A 17,006-nucleotide genomic window follows, 5' to 3' on the forward strand; every position below is an offset into this window, starting at 1 on the left:
GGTTTATCAATTATTGTATCATTAGGTAAAATATAAATTTCATATCAAATTGTTGAATGTATGTATTTCTGTCTCTGAATAGGAAATCAATTGCCACATGAATAGGAAATCAATAGCTTAATCTCTCTGCTTTCTAATTACAAGGTAAATGACATTGGCAATTATTCTAATTGCATTGTCAATGTGAGAATATGTTCAATTTTCAAATTGTTGACTGTTGGAGAATAGATATATATATTTTTTTGGGGGATCAAAAGGACATCTTTTTATTGGAATAGTTAAATGGGTATCTCTTTCATTTTTTTTTTATTTTCAAAATTACCTTTAGTTTTGACATTATTATTATAATATTGATATTTCAATTTTGATCAATATAAACAAATTATATTATAATAACTATAACTTATAGTTGTCTCAACAGCAGTTTATTTATGTCTCTGTTCACTGTTGATCAATAATATATTATAAATGCACTTCAATTGTAGTCATCAATATCGTATTATAATAATTAATAATTATAATTACTACAACGTGGACCCGTTTATTTCTGATCAATATTAATATCTTATAGTTGATATATATAATAATGCTAAAATTAAAGATAGTTTTAAAAGGAGTCCTTTTGTAGAGACTACATGAGATAGCATTCTTTTAACTTTTGCCTATTTTATTTTAAATTAGCAAAATGCTTGTTAAGTAAAGTGAGCCAAACATTGTATTAAGTTTATTTGGTAACACATAATAGTACCTAACTAAGGTAAGTCTAGATTAAAATGAACAGTACCATTAAAATAATTAACAAATTTAATATTTTTTAATTTAAATTTAGTTCATTTAAATATTATCAAACTCATTTAAAAGATAAACTGCATGTTAAACTAGTAAAGTAACTTGACCTATAGAATCATGTCGAGCATGTTAAACGATTGGTCATTTTGACACCTTATCACAATTCCAAGGTTGTAAAATTTATTATACAACAACAATAACTAAACATTTTCTCATTAGATGGGGTCAACTGTATGAATCTTTTTACACCATTAAACTTTATTTCTTATTATATCATCATCTATATTTAAATAAATTTTATCTTATTTTATTGTTGCTAACCAAGTCTTTTTTGGTCTTCCTCTTCCTCGTTTGATATGCATGTTTATCATAATTTCACATCGCCTAACTGGAGCATTTATTGATCGTCTAAATACATGTCCGTACCATCTTAAACGTGTCTCTCGAAGTTTTTCCTCAATAGATGCAACTCTGACTTTCTCTCTAATGCTCTCATTTCTTATTTTGTCCATCTTCGTATGTCCACACATCTACCTTAACATCCTCATCTCTGCAACTCTCATCTTCTGCTCATGTGCTCATAGCCCAAGATTCAGCTCTATATAACATAGCAGGTCTAACTGCGATTTTATAGAACTTACCTTTAAATTTAAAAGGTACTTTACGATCACATAAAATACTCGACATTCCCCTCCATTTCACTCATCATACTTGTATTCTATGTAAAACATCTCTCTCAATCCCTCCATCATTTTACAAAAATGATCCTAAATATTTAAATCTCTCGATTCCGAACAACTCGTTCTCTCCTATCTTAATAATTATTTCATTACTTCTAATATTGCTAAACGACCAGTCATAATCGGTCCCAAGCCCGGATAAAAAAGGAGAGTTGCGTTAGATTGTCGACCAGCATCAAACTATGATAAATATTTAATGAATGAATCCATTAAACTATTACAAAATTTATTGTATATTATAATATTGTTTGCACCATGTTATTTACACCAAACTTTTAATAATGCACCTGAAGTTATTGTATATGAAGAAGAACATTTACATCAGACATTTTCACATGACGACGCACTTTTCTCTTGCCTTGGATTCGCTCCTCTGTGGTGGACCTGAACTCCTCGAAACCTGTGGAATGTTTGGATAAAACTTGTTACATCTAAAAAAACAGGCCAAATGTAGATTCAACAAGTTGATACCATTAAATTATTTTACATTGTTCGATCAAGCTCTAAAGTTCAATAATGACTTGCAATTTCCATGTCACAGCTACAATCCAGATAGCTTGTTCAGGCATGAATGCTTTACACATCTAATTCAAATGTAAGTAATGAACCACTTTCATCTTATAGAGATCTGAATACTATGGCAACTGAATTGAGCTTAGATGGAAAGAAATGCGAATTGGAAATATTAACCTAATAGGATGGGACTTGCCGTCACATGGACTGGTCGGTCAGATAGGAAAAACTGGATCTGCCAGCTCAGTTCTGTAAGTGGGTTTGATGTCTTCAGAACCTGGGGGTGACTTAATTTCAAAGTCCTTTTTTCAGTAAAAGCTAGTACTGGGAAGATGGATGCACTAGGGTGGTTCTTTTACCATTTTAAGCAGATAACGTGTACTTTCCATGTCACAACTACAACTCGACTAGCTTGTTCAGGCAAGAATGTCTTTAATACTAATTCAAGCTTTCAGTGTCGTGACTACAAACGGAAAGCTTGTTCAGGCAAGAATGTTTTAGTGCATTCAGTTCATGATGAGGTTATGACTGAAGTTACACAAGGATATGGATAACAAATAAATCACTTTTAACTTAAAAAGATCTGTCTGCCACAGCAATACAACTTAAATGAGTAAAGTAGATCGAGCAGAATAGAGATCATTGGAGACATCCTAGTTGGGGGCAAATCATATTGGTAAGTAATGCAAATTGGATGTCAATATCAAAATATTCAACCCAACAAAACCTTTTTTTCGTCCCAAAATGATGGTAAGTCATAATGAATGATGCATCTTTTGCGAGTAGTAGATAGCAACATGTTGCAACCAAATTCTTTGGTAGAGCTATAAGACGTTCCCTTATATTTTTAGATAAAACCTTACTAAGATTCACATCATTTTTTCACGGTCAACATATCTCAACTACTTCTAGTAGCAAGTGATTATTTAGAAATGTCAATTCAGGCACTGCATAAAAATTCTTATCGGATGAAAGTAATACCTGAGGACCTGTGATGAGCCGTGAACGACCCGGAATAGATGGCTGCTGGGAATGTTGTTGTCGTGGTTGTGGTTGTGGTTGTGGTTGTGGTTGTTGTTGCTGCTGCTGTGGTCGCTGTGGCTGTTGCCCAAACTCCTCTTGTTGAAGAGCTATCGCCAATTGCAGATCAGAACTGCAATATGTTTATGAAACAATTTGTTCATAAAAAGGAAAACATCAAAATAATAAAAAGGTAATTCCATTCTATTGAAAACCAGAGAAGCATAAAACTGACTGCCACATTAAGTATTTACAAAGAGTCCAAAATTAAGAAAAATAGGAAATTATACAGATTTACATCAATAAGGATAATATTGAGAAAAATGGTGTCTCTTGACTGAAAAACCCAAAGAAGGGTTAAACTTTTCTCCCAGGTTTAAGCTACTTTCTCTCTTAGAGCAATTTTGTTGAATACCTAAGATGCAACAAAAAAGAAGTTGCTACTATCAAATGCAGCTTTGCTACGGGTACTTTCATTATGAGTGCTTATACACTACTAAGAATATACACAACAGAAACACATTGTAAATCAAAAAATTTTGTAGTCATTAAGGATGCATACATCCAACAAAAGGTAAGTCGGGTACGCTTAAAAACACCAACTTTAAATAGAACTACTTAATTTAACCACTCAAATTTATGATATTACTCAAGTAAAATCCTAAGTAACAAGTTCCTTACTACTGAAACTAAATTGTGTGGTAGAAAATACATACTTCAAAGCGGATGGATGACCTGCGCTTTGAAGTGCAGCTAGATAATCCTGCACAGCAACAGAAATGTTTATCAGATTATATTGATGCTATTACGCAGAGAGAGCAATTTTCTTAGTTAAATTTTTGGTGATGATATACATACAGCTGTATTAGTCATAGCACTTTGTTCATTCCACGAGTCGTGGACCTGACTGTCAGCTTTAAATTCCATAAAGTTTCCAGTCATGAAGATTGTGTCTCCGTTGACCTTATCCGTACAAGTAGAAGAAATTATGGCAGAACTACTTTAAAAATGAAATGGAATTAACAAAAAAATCTACACATTCAAAAGCATAGGTAACAACACTATTAAGAAAATCAAGTAAAATAATTTAGAAAAGGACTTGATACTGAGTCATATATTCCTGGAAAGAAGGCATACCTCATTCAACTTCTCCCAAACCAAGTCTGGCTGGTTCAAATACCCCTGATCTGTAGCTAAAAGATATAGTTCACCATTGTACTGCACAAAATAATAATTTAGAAGGTCTCTATCAAAGACAACACCAAACCCTAAACACAGAAAATCATCATTGTTTGTACAGGTAGTAATACAATCTACTGTATCTCATTGAAGCAAAAGGCAAAAGCCAATGTGAGCTCAAATGCTACATCATTTGAATGTACCTTAAACATAGTGCTGAAGTGATTATTTCGGAAAAAAACACAAAGCTCTCTTTCCTTTAGACCTTCTTGCAAACAAAATAGGCTGTGAAAGAAACAGAAAATATTAAACAAGATACAAGAATGCAAGAATGTGGGAAAAGAATTAGAAAGCAATTGAATGATGATATTTCACCCATAAATTGTCAATTGGTTAGCATTGTGTTCCAGAAAATTCTTCATCAGGTGCCCTAGAAACAAGAATAGGTATCATTTCACTGAATCTTTGACAAGATTTGAAAAATCAAAAGAACCAAAATATTAATAGAAAACCTCCAATAAACAAATACAAGATCTTGTCTTACATTGTTCATTAACAACGTTATCTTTTATATTTGCAGGGTGCTCAGTATCTTCTATTTTCTCAGTTTGCACAGCAAGAATCATTTCACCTTCATAAACTGGCTCTGGATTGACACACGCCACAGATCCAGATAAGATGCATTCTTCTCCTTCATAAATGGGCTCATTCTCCTGGAGGCTTGAGGCTATGCCATCAGAAACATTTGAAAGCTCTTCTTTCCCATTTTCAGCAGTAACTGATCTCCCAGCAGGATTTTCATAAACTGGAACTGTGAGGTCATCATGGAATGATTTTTTGAGAAACTGGTCATTTTCTGAAGCAGCTGTAAGGTTATGAGAATCACCATCATCAGAAGACTGCAAATTTGGAACCTGGTTGGATTCTGTTTCAGTCTGTATATCCTCATCTGATTTACTAGATTTTTCACAATGTTCAGGTCCATTGGAGTCTGCTTGACTTGTAGAATTTACAGCAAGATTGTTGTTTAGTAGAGAGTTATTTTCCGCTAAAACATCATCTTTGAGATCATTATTGATATGTAATTCTTTGGCAACAAGTATATGCGACTGGTAGACAATGCTAGACCCATCTCCAGTTTTTATGTCTAAATAATCAGTAGTTTCTGTTTCAGACCTCTGAACACTTTCATTTTCATCCAAATTAACATGAATTATAGGCAACATAGAGTCACTAACAGGAACTGCAACATCAGATTTTGAGAGAGTCAAAGCTCTCATAAGCTCCTCTTCCTCCTCGATATCACCTTTCCTCCTTTGTTGAATAGAAGCTGAATTTTGATCCTCAAATGATCTACCTCTTGAAAGCAAAGGTGAGGGAACACCAAGAGTAGCAGCTGTAGCTGCAGAAAAATCAACACAATCTTCCTCCTCTTCACCCTTAATATCTCCTTCAGCCTTTTTCATTTCAAAGGCTTGTACAAGCTCACTAACAATAGTATTGTAAGATCGTGAGCCTATTGCTGCTGCAGTATCAGTATCCTGGAACAGAGTGTATATTTTAAACAACATTGATAACTTATATAATCCCATCTGACCCTAAACAGTTAGGACAAACAATGATGACAAGGAAACTAGGCTAAAAATAACAAGTTGAAAAGAGCATTTAACCCAAGAGATGTCAGAAAAAACTAAAATAAATAGTGTGTACTGCAAACCTTTAGAAAGCTTCATTCCTTTAAATAAATGTGTGCATAAAAATGTTTCATAGCATTTATAGTACCAAACATGGATAATTTTTTTTAAAAATGAGAAAATCAGGAGTATAATCAGAAGATTTAGCTCCAACAGGGGTCACTTATGTGGCAAAAGGCAATTTGCTCGCCCCCAGCGCCCCCGCCAATCCGTCCCTAGGCCAACAAGGAGGAGGTAAATCACAAGTGGCTACTAGCCATTAGTACAGGTGGCCAAGGCATGGGGGAAGGCATACTTGGACGCGCCGAGTTTTGACCCCAAGACCTCATGTTGCAACACCCCATTCCTCAAGCACCGCACCGCCCCAAGGGGACACCAACAAGGGTCACTTAGAGAAGATTCCAGGTTGTCTGCCCTATTCCTTAGCAAAGAACAGATATCCTGAAAGGGTATTCAACAGCACTTGCAATGAGACAACCAATTATGCCAATCGAGGAGAAATCTAAGGGTACCATCTACTTCTCAATCCTAAATAAGGAAGTCTCATGTTTAGACCATTTGGTAGAATGTGATGTAGCTTCAAACTATTTATGATTTTCACCAATTACCACAATGCATCACTATCAATCAAAGTAAGAACATGAACCTAGGTTATAAATATCTTTCCCACCTCATATGTGAAGTGGAATTATTGAAGTGGGTACAAATGTGAGTGCTGAGTTGGTTGCGATTCTTAAAGGGTTGGAGTTATGTGTGGAGAACTACTTCTTTCCTATTTGGTTGGAGTCAGATTCGCTGGTGGCTTTGAAGATTATTCAGTCTCCCTTCATGTGTTGGGAGTTGAGGAATCTGGTTCTTAAAATTAAATATGTCATTCAGAATTATCAAGTTCGCTACTCACACATTTATAGAGAAGCAAATGCTGCAGCGGACTATCTTGCTAATCAAGCGTTTGAATTCTCTGAGGACAGAATTTTGTTTAAGCAGGACATTGATAGAATTCTGTTTGGCATTTGTAAGGTAGATAGGATTGGTCTACCATATATTAGATTGTCTTGCAAATCAGTTTAATTTGGGTACTGATTTCGAAAAACCATGTATTTGCAAGTTGGAATTCTGGTTTACAGTATTCAAACTGGGAGGTGTGATTTAATTACTATTTAGATTGTTTTGCGTGGATTTTTTCCTATCACTGTATCCCCCTAATGGGGAGCTGGTGGATTTATTGCATCACATATTGCTAGGCTTTTGAAGAATGTAGGTCATTATATATTGCTTCTGGTTGGAAGAACAATGAGCACAGGTCTGAGGATATGCTATGTTATGGATTCCATCTCGTTGATTTGAGGGTCGTTTTGGTATTGTCTACCGGCTGCTGGAATTAAAAGACTGGTTGTCGGCTGCTGAATAAGTGTTTCTCTGTGCTGGGATTTCAAACTTTCCATTTGCAAACTGTGCACATCGGTTTTGGATTGGTTGATTTATTTTGGAATGAGGTGTTTGCAATTGTGTATACTGACTGGGATTTCAAGTGTCTTGTTTGGTAGTTCTTGAATGCTTTGGTCTAGAGTTTCGACTTTGCTGGTGGCACATTATTGCGTTATTCATAGTTTTCTCCGTGGAAAGGCGGAGAAAGGGATCTTGGGAAGTCCACTGGATTTCAAGTTCTTTTGGTATTATTGGTATTTCAATGTTTGGGTGGAGTAAGTTTTCCTGGGAAAGTTTGTGATTAAGAGCATGATGATCTTCTTAAATTCCAATATTTTTCTACAGGATGAAAGCAGAGGAAATAGTTTGAGGATGGTGTTTTTAGCTTTGGTTTGGTGGTGCTTTGGTGTCGTGAAGTTTGTGCAGACGTTTGTAGATTTTTTGGGAGCTTTGATTTAAAGACTTAAAGAAGTCACAATTGTGGAGGTTATTTTGAGGTTTTTGTTTTCCATATGTTAGAATTCCTTTTTATACCAGGATAGTGGTCTTGTAAATTTTTTGAGTCTTTTTATTTTGAGAGCTTGGAATGTAAGTATTGAGAGGAGTTGTCAATTTGAATATTCATGTAAATCTTTGGAGTCTTTGTAAAATTGTAGTATGAGTATAGGTTTGGCCCCCTCATACTATGATTCTCTTTTCATATATGAAATTTCCTTTTGGATAAAAAAAAAATATATGTGAAGTGAATTCCTAATAGGAAATCATTAAACAGAATAGTTAATAAATTAATCAATTTGTAATGAAGTAAGAAAAAAAAGGAAATATAAATGAAAGATTTTATACAATCTCATGAAACATTAATGAAAAAGATGAGATACCATGTGTGGACACCAAGATGAAAGATTTTGAGAATATAAACATGGACGAGGTTCAGTAACTAACCAAATAACTATCATGACAAGTAGACTCAAGTTATAATATTACAGAATCAATTGTAGGATGGAGACAAATATGAACTTCTAAAACCATAGGAACATTATATGAACATATGAAAATAAAGAACACCTAAAAAAGAAAACCAACAAATAACATATCATATATATATATACACTGCCATTCAGGTATTTAGCAAAGTAAAAGTTAACTTATAATATATGACTATCGCAGCATCACAGCAAGGACTTCGTAGTTTAAGAAGTTGACCTGAGGATCGACTATCCAACCATGATATAGACCAATATCAAGGAGATCAAATATAGCACATTCCCTTGTAAACTCAAAATCATTAATCCTGCATATAAAACACAACGTCATGAATTTTGAAACGATAAAATTAAAACAACGATTAAAAGAAGTAACATAGCTCACTTCCTAAAAAGCACATTGACATCAATTCCGGTCGCCAGCCTAGGCAATAGATCAATTGCGTCAGAAATGTTCTGTTGCTGATTGTTGAGATACCCATCATCCTTGTCCTGCACGGACGAACAAAAGAATAAGCACAGCATAAGTCCGGGCCAAGATTCCATCACTAGACCCATTTCCCAACCCGCAGACCTGAACGTTGCTGTTGGAATCAATCAACCTTTCCGCAACAAGAGAGAGTAGCTTCTGCAACGAGACCTCCGAGACGTCCAAGCTCAATTTGAGATTGTTCCGAAGCAGCAACACGTTACCTATCCCAGAGGAAAAACCCAACAAGACCTCCCGAGTTAGGTCAATCAAGGTAAAAACTCCAGCGAAAACGCCGCGACGAAGCTACGTGGACCAATCGAAGACTCACAGATGGCGAGGAGAGGGCAAGGGCCGTTGTCGTTCTGGAGGACGATCGGGGTCGCTCGGCCGAGGAACTGGATGACCTTCGTCCGGTAGAGCATCTCCTCCGTGGTCCCCGCCGCCGGATCACTCCGCGGCTCCTCTGCCGCCATCTCACCAAGTCCGTCGGCCCGCAGTCGGCTGCCGTCTCCGACCTCGAGCTCGCTCTTGTGTCGGCGGAGGAATCGCTGGAAAAGGAAAGAAGAGGACAAGATAGAGAGAGAGAGCAGAAACCGCCTCGGCGCTTCTCCTGTTGAGTTGTTGGGCAATTTTTTTTTTTCTTCTTTATTTTTTTTATTTAAAATTGTTGCACTAGGACGAGCAATCGTGACCGTCGAATTGAACCCGTCGCTTGACCATTAGTTAGAAGGACTGGACCCCACGTGGGCTCCACTTGTTCCGGCAATCAATAGGGCGGTGCGCGCAAGGGTAGCTATCATGCTCGCGTATTGTTTCTAGATGTGTTCGTCGGATTGGTCAATTTTCAAAGTCTTCAGGGAAATCGATCTATCTCCTCCTTTTCGTTTGTGTTCACAGTTGATGAATTGGTTTTGATCATTGCGAAGTTTGTTTCACTTCTTTGATATCGATAAGAAAGGTGGGAAGATTTGAATCGGTCAAGTTTCTGTGAAGGCATCAACCGAAACAAGCTCTCGCCATGGCAGAAGCTTTCTAATTGGTGCTCCAGAACGCCGGCCAAGGCGACTGACTGTCTTGGCCTCTTAAGGGGAGATTTGTGGCGGCATAAGCACGTCCTTGCTCCACGGCTACTGCGCTTCCTCCTTGCTCGGTTGCCAAGGCAGGAAGTGTGCGGCGGCGTCGGTAGTGGAGGCGTTGGCCGGGAGGCACAGACTGGCGGAGTAAACTGGGGCACCTGCGGCTCCCGCGCCGGCTCCGGGAATGGAAGCAATCTTATTCCCTGCACCGCAAAAAATCTGAACTTTATCTTCTCCGATGTTAAAAAAACATAATTTTTAGGGTTAGCCATTCCGGAAAGGGTTCAGAGGAACCATTGCGAAATCAAGCATGGCTGGGGCGGCGCGGCTACCGGTGGTGCTGCAACGAGTGGAAGCGGTGAGGGAGGAGGCGTCTGCAAGCAAGGCCTTGTTTTGTTTGCTCATCGACACGGGGCGCGGCGGAAGGCCGGACGCCGGCGAGGATGAACCTAATGTGCCTCATGCGCACCGTGGATGGAAGCATCGCATTCATTGCAAAGAATCGCCTGGTCCTCTTATCAGAGCGAGAACCCTCACCTCTCCTGCAATTCCCCAAACCAAAAAACCTACAGAGATCAAAATCAAATCTTTCGATCAAAAGCGCGTCTCGGAGTCGATCTGAATGTTGTACCGACATAGCAGACGCCGCAGAGCGGGTGGAACTGGGCGGAGAGGGGGAAGCGGCGAAGTCCGCCGGCGACCTTATTCGCGTGGTGGAACCCCGCCGGTGGTAGGCGCCGCAGAGGACGTCCTCGTCGGAGCAGCAGAGCAACAAGACTCCCTCTTTGGCGCACGCGTCGCGGAGTATCTTCATCGCGCTCGTTTGCCGACCTCGGCGCCGAGTGCCGACGAGGAGGAACCGGAGACTGGAAATGGTAAAGCGCAATAAGATTTGGCACATTTGCATGTTGCGACCACTAGTTTTTAATTTTACCATCAGCGAGTTTTTTGCGACGACATTCATTAAATTATATTGCGTAAAAATGAAAAGGCACTTTATTTTTTTCAAATATTTAAGCTTTGTTTTTTTTTTTTTTTATCAAAGGTAAGCTACCTAAGTACAATTATCCACCATTCCAACCGAGACGTCTCTATGCATAGTGATCTGGTTCTTCAAGGGCATAAAAGGTTATCCAATGAGATCGTGTGTTCGAATTATGGGATAGTCAGGGTGTAAATTCTTGGTTTCCATGTCCCTTTTCTCACTGCGCACTAGCTTCTCCGGTTACTGTGATTAACTTCCCTCGTGATGGCCTTGGGCAAGGTACAACGGGGGTGCTGGGGACGAGCGTTATCACCTTTTGCCCGATCTGATTCTTCAAGGTCCCTTGAGAGGTACATCTGATGTGTCGAAGCTCATCCTTTATGTTTAACATTCTTATCAACTTCGGGATGTCTTCTGTCATCTAAGGTGCCTTCGTTGCTTCCTCTTCGAGACGTCCTCTTTCATTTGAGGTATCTTTGTTCACCCGAGACGTCTTCGGGGGCGGATCTATATTAGGACATGAGGGGGCCATGGCCCCCCCAAATTTTTTAATAACATAATTGTATAGAGATTTTTTTTTAATTTTATTAGTATATATATTATTTTACCCTAATTTAAAAGATATGTATAGTTGGTGTGATTGTAAGTTTTATTTTTATTTTAACACACATCTTGAGTTCGAATTTTTGTAGGACTGAATTTAAGTTTTTTTTCTTCTTTATTTTTTACATTTCAACTAAATATACATTATGCATTTTGAAAGTTTGGAGAGGTCATTATTATATAATACATTTAATAAATATTTTCGTCACTTAATATACGACCCTTCCAAACTTAAAATCCTAGATCCGTCCTTGGACGCCTTCAACCATATGAGACACTAGAGTTAAATTTTCTACATGTGCTAGTTTAAAAATAATATGTCCTTACAACATAGAGTTAAAAATATATAGAAATATATATGCATGAAAAAAGATTGATGTCTAGGATCTGATCTCAGCTTAGATTTCTATGTTAGATCTAAACTGTATCACTATCTAAATTGATCTCACTGGATCTCTTTCTAATTATTTACTTAACTTACCATTTGCATAATTAATCTACTTGATGTTTGATCTCTTTATCCATCAAATCTTTTTATCAGATGTCCAATTTGGACTTAAGTCTATTGTTTAGATTTGTTAATCTAACAAGATTTCTTGTCAGATATTTGGTCATCTCTGATTTATTTAAATTTTTTACTAGTTATTTTATTATTCTGATCTAACTGAATTTCAATCTGATTTATTTTGGACTAATAATACATTTATCCAAAAATAAGAAATACATAATTTAATTTTAACCATTTGTATATTAAAATCTTAATTTGATTATTAGTGATGATATTATACCACCACCTTACTCAACCGGAGCAGCCCAACCTCAGGAGAAGTTGTCCCTTCTTTTCTCAATGAGGTTGAGCTTCCAGAGCCTCTTCATCTTCGTCGTTGTCACCGACCGACCGTAATGTCCAATGAGTCTCCCCCCATCGGAGAACCTTCTGTGGTCTATTAATATATTAAATCGGATATTATTTTTCCATAAAGCTTTAAAAAAATATCGGCGAAATTAATAAATAAAACGTGGAGATGAATTAAATTAGAATTTTTTTAATATTATTTTGACGTGTGTAATCCGAACCAAACCACAAGTTTATTTATTTATTAAAAACCAAACTAATGTATTTATTAAATTTTATAGTCAAATTTATCTTATGGATAATCATTTGCATTAATCTCATTGATGCTTTTATTCAAACTCAACTATCCTTATAATTTATATTAAATTCTTTATCTATTTATAAAATTTAAAATATTTTTAAATATTTAATATATATATATATATATATATATATATATATATATATAATTCGAAATTATTCGCTACGTATTATTATTTTTGACAATTAAATCATATATAAATCATTTATTTATAAATTACTCCCCTAACATTATTGATAAACAGTAGTGAAACAAACTACTTTATTAAATCAAATAATCAAATTTATCAATGACTCGAACGGATGGAGTCATTCTCAACCCAATAGATATGTGTAACGGCCCTTATTTATTAAAAGCATTCCGATGGTCTTACTCCCCTTCGACGTCACCAAGGTCAGATTGTTGCAATTTGACATATTGAGTCCCAATGAGATTGTAATGTTTTAGATTTCTTTATTTACAGGATGGTATTCTATCAAGAGATTGAATAATTTTTATTAATTTTTTTAATAATAGATTTTCGTGGAGTTAGATAGATTTTTATTGATTTTTATAAAATCTTATATAGTTGTGAGAAAATTTTCATTGAGTTCTTATAGACTTTTTTACAAGATTTTTACAGATATTTATAAATTTAAACTTATAAATATAAAGAGGTGTATTCAATTTTAGAAAAGCGTAGACGGCCATGATTTCACACGATATTTATTTCAAAGTAAATCTGAAATATCTAATTAAATTTATTTTATTAAAAATAATAAATAGCATACTCGTCCATAAAAAATATTTTCAACTTTTATACTTTAATCTTGTTTTGATTAAAAACAAAGAGAAATTAATATCTCACTAAAATTTTTTAAAAAAATATAATTTTTAATCTAACAATATTATAATAATTTTAAATATTTCTATTTATAATTTTGATCCAAAATGTTAGTCAAACTTTTAATAATATGTTAAATTGATAAATTTAATTAGTAATAATATTATTAAAATAAATAAATATAAATATATAAAATTTATTTAGGAATTTTAAAATTTAATAAATTTTATAGAATATTTTTAGGTTAAATTTCATTAGTCTTTATTAAATTATCCATTAACTAAGTGGAGAATTAATTTGATTTATTAATACTTATTTTATATTAAAACCTAATATCTCAAGTTTCTCTTCCCTTACGCACAGCACCGCCGTCTAAATCCACTTTGACTTTGATCTGCTTGCAATTAGCCGACGGAAGCATCACCGGTCCCTTCAAACAATTTTTCTATTTGCTTTCCTCCTTTCCGGCGCACCGCATGTTTCACCGAATGACACTCATTGTTTCCCATCACGAGCAACCGGAGAAAAAAATCCTGCAGCCCGCCGCCGTGAGCCGCCACTATGAGCCACTGTCGGAGAAAAGGCTGCAAGTGGCTGCTGTTTCATTCTAGCCGTTCTGATCCATTCTTTTATTGTTATAACGTCGGAGAACGACATTTTAGAGGATTTTCAACTTCACATGAAATGCATACTGAGAGGTTGATGTAGGCCGCCGAGAGGTTGAACAATTACATGACCTTAAAGATCAAAGAAATAATCAAAATCGAGGAGCGGGAAGAGAAATAACTTATTTGTAAAAAAAAATTAAAGCGATTTGAAGTCTATAGAAATCTTAAGGGTGAGGAGAAGACTTTTTATTTTATTTTTACAATTGTACCAAGTGTTTTGGAGAACTCTTATTTGTTAAAATTTATATCTAAAGATTTCTAAAAGAATCCATGAAAATCTATTGAAACTTTTGATACCAAAAAATTTTCATAGAGTTTTAATGGCGTTTGGTTCTTTGTTAGGAATATGAATTGGAATGGGAATCATTGTATAGTGGAATGGGAATGGGTATGAGCATGGATATCACTGTTAAAAGTAATGTTTGGTTAGTTGCATATTTTCTATCGAAATAAATCAAAATTTCCTTTTTTACCCTTAAAAAAAATAAGAGAAAAAATTAGATGTGGGAGAAAGATAAATGTGAGAGAAAAATATGATGAAAGAGAATGATGAGAGAGAAAGTGTGATGAGAAATAATGAAGAGAGAGAAAGTGTGATGTGAAAGAATGAAGAGAGAGAAAGTGTGATGTGAAAGAATGAAGAGAGAAAAAGTGTAATGAGAGAAAATGAGAAAAGAGAGTGTGATAGGAGAGAGCATGATGAGAGAAGATGAGAGAGAAAATATGATGTGAGAGAAAGTACGATGGGAGAGGATGAAGAGAGAGAGAAAATGTAATGAGAAAAAATGAGGAGAGAGAGTGTGATGAGAGAGATTGAGGAGAGAGAAAGTATGGTGAGAGATAAAGTATGATGAGAGAGAAAGTGTGATGAAAAAAAAGAGAACATTGAGTGTGATGGGAGAGATTGAGGAGAGAGAAAGTATGATGAGGGAGAAAGTGTGTTGAGGAAAAAAAAGAGGGAGTGTGACAAGAAAGATTAAGGAGAGAGAAAGTGTGATGAGAGCGAAAGTGCAATGAGAAAAAAAAAGAGAAAAGGGAGTGTGATGGGAGAGATTGAGGAGAGAGAAAGTATGATGAGAAAAAAAGAAGGAAGAGAGTACGATGGAAGAGATTGAGGAGAGAGAAAGTATGATGAGAGAGAAATTGTAATGAGAAAAAAAGGAAAGAGAGTGTGATAGGAGAGAGAAAGTGTGTGATAAAATGATGAGAGAGGAAATATGATGAGAGAGAACAAGGAGAGAGAAGTGATATGAAAGAAAAAATAAATAAATATATTTTGATATTTGATATTAAGGGAGAAAATTTTAGTTTTAGCTCAAGGGTATTTTTAGAATAAGGGAATATTTTGATTGATGAAAATAGGTTAATGGCTCATTAAAGGGGAGGTACATAGGAATGAGTTATTACCCAATTTCAAGGATTCATTCTCTTATTTGCATTCCTATTCCTATAATCCAAACATTAACAATGACAATCAATGATTCATATTCCCATTCCTCACTCTTATTCCCCGCTCATTGAATATCATATGACTTTTTAAACTCTATAAAAAACTAATTTGGATACCATTAGATTTTTATAAAATTTATAAATGTCTAGATTGAATACACCTTGACTTTTAAAATTAATAAAAATCATTCAAAATAATTAAAAGTCCAACATTAATTACACCTTTTACTTTTTCAAATGAATTTTTTTCTTATTTTATTTGCTCTAATAGCGAAAAATGTCAGTGGTGCAGGTAGAGCACAACAAGATTATGGAGTGGGTTGGGCTAAGCAATTTGTTAATAATTGAACCGATTAAGTCTGACTCAACTTTTTTTTTCTTATAAAAACCAAATCAAACCAATTAAATAAAAATAGAACAAATGAAAAGGACACCGAGAGAGGCAATGACGAGGATCGCGAGGATGGACTCTCGCGAGAGCAAGTTATAGTGGAGGAAATGAAGGATGCACTCCGCCTCAGCGATGAGACAAATGATAGAAAATACATTGTTGAAGTTGAGATTGACGTAAGGGGTGATTAATTTGGTATTGTTGAGCCGTAGAGGACTATAACGATCAAGGAGGTGTCATGGGCGATCAATTACTCATAGATATTGTGATTGACACAGTTAAAGACAAGAAGATGTTATATAGAATTTGTTGGATATTTTTATATCTATCTAGATCTCCGGTGTTATTCAACAAATGAGCTCAATTAGTCATTTTGATGATGAATCAATGAATTGAGCCGATAAAGGTTGATATGGCGACGTGGATCTTGTCTCATTTATATTCTTGACATCTTATTTCGGTTATCGAGGTATTCTTTCGGGTAAGAGACATACTCTTTTTGGTGATCGTGTCCAAAAATCGTGGAGATGGTAAGCTGGGTATGTGGCTGCTACGTTAACTGGATATGGACTCCGCTCCGTTCTGCAACACGAGAAACGTTAGTACTGAGCGAGGGAAACGGTCCCGATGTTGGTCCTCTGACGCTCAAGTCAGTTACCGGAAAGATGAAACACATGCGTGAATAGTGAATAACGCGTACATCCATCCGTGTATGGACCCCCTTTATATAGTACCCTGGTGGGTGATATGCACGCTTCTCGAGATATGGGCACGTTCTCCAATTAGTTGTGGGCACGTGTAAGGAGCTAGGACACTAAATACGCGAAAGCGCAGTGGAAAACATCTAATTCCTTATCAAGAGGATCCATGCGAAGGGAAGAATAAACAAGCATCATATACTAAGTTTCATAATAGTTATACCTTTGGTGCGTGCACACGATTTCTCGACAGCTAGAATCTTAGCACAATCAAGCGTTCACGCCTCTAATGGTATTCACACGAACAAGCTTCTCGTTTATCTCACAAACTCACAAAG

At 35.8% G+C, this 17,006-nt stretch overlaps 2 protein-coding genes across 3 annotated transcripts; both read right to left on the bottom strand.

Moving 5' to 3' along the window:
- Nucleotides 1–1,744: 1,744 nt before the first annotated feature.
- On the bottom strand, nt 1,745–9,439 carry LOC121986378 (ubiquitin carboxyl-terminal hydrolase MINDY-1-like). The gene is made up of 12 exons (XM_042540287.1): nt 9,147–9,439; nt 8,921–9,039; nt 8,732–8,838; nt 8,567–8,654; nt 4,786–5,782; nt 4,617–4,671; nt 4,445–4,526; nt 4,200–4,280; nt 3,921–4,025; nt 3,779–3,825; nt 3,024–3,195; nt 1,745–1,929 (listed from the first exon to the last, which is right to left on the bottom strand). Exons 1-12 carry the CDS (start codon nt 9,289–9,291, stop codon nt 1,861–1,863), a joined length of 2,067 nt encoding a protein of 688 aa, XP_042396221.1. The 5' UTR covers nt 9,292–9,439; the 3' UTR covers nt 1,745–1,860.
- Nucleotides 9,440–9,587: 148 nt separating this feature from the next.
- On the bottom strand, nt 9,588–10,829 carry LOC121986380. 2 transcript variants are annotated; one of them, XM_042540288.1, is made up of 3 exons: nt 10,530–10,829; nt 10,227–10,436; nt 9,588–10,097 (listed from the first exon to the last, which is right to left on the bottom strand). In XM_042540288.1, exons 1-3 carry the CDS (start codon nt 10,799–10,801, stop codon nt 10,091–10,093), a joined length of 489 nt encoding a protein of 162 aa, XP_042396222.1. In that variant the 5' UTR covers nt 10,802–10,829; the 3' UTR covers nt 9,588–10,090. The 2 variants fall into 2 exon arrangements, with proteins under 2 accessions (XP_042396222.1, XP_042396223.1); XM_042540289.1 differs by having other exon boundaries at nt 10,189–10,436.
- Nucleotides 10,830–17,006: the final 6,177 nt, after the last annotated feature.

Source organism: Zingiber officinale, chromosome 5B (assembly GCF_018446385.1).
Source record: "Zingiber officinale cultivar Zhangliang chromosome 5B, Zo_v1.1, whole genome shotgun sequence".
NCBI lineage: Eukaryota > Viridiplantae > Streptophyta > Magnoliopsida > Zingiberales > Zingiberaceae > Zingiber > Zingiber officinale.

Bases quoted from the DNA above. Each gene is read 5' to 3' on its own strand.
- LOC121986378 (XM_042540287.1), bottom strand. From the start codon at position 9,291: ATGGCGGCAGAGGAGCCGCGGAGTGATCCGGCGGCGGGGACCACGGAG. The intron at 4,672-4,785 runs GTAAGACAAGAT...TCTTGTTTCTAG, and splicing joins TAACGTTGTTAATGAACAAT to GGCACCTGATGAAGAATTTT. The intron at 4,527-4,616 runs GTGAAATATCAT...TTTCTTTCACAG, and splicing joins AACCAATTGACAATTTATGG to CCTATTTTGTTTGCAAGAAG.
- LOC121986380 (XM_042540288.1), bottom strand. From the start codon at position 10,801: ATGCAAATGTGCCAAATCTTATTGCGCTTTACCATTTCCAGTCTCCGG. The intron at 10,437-10,529 runs GTCGGTACAACA...GGGGAATTGCAG, and splicing joins CGCTCTGCGGCGTCTGCTAT to GAGAGGTGAGGGTTCTCGCT.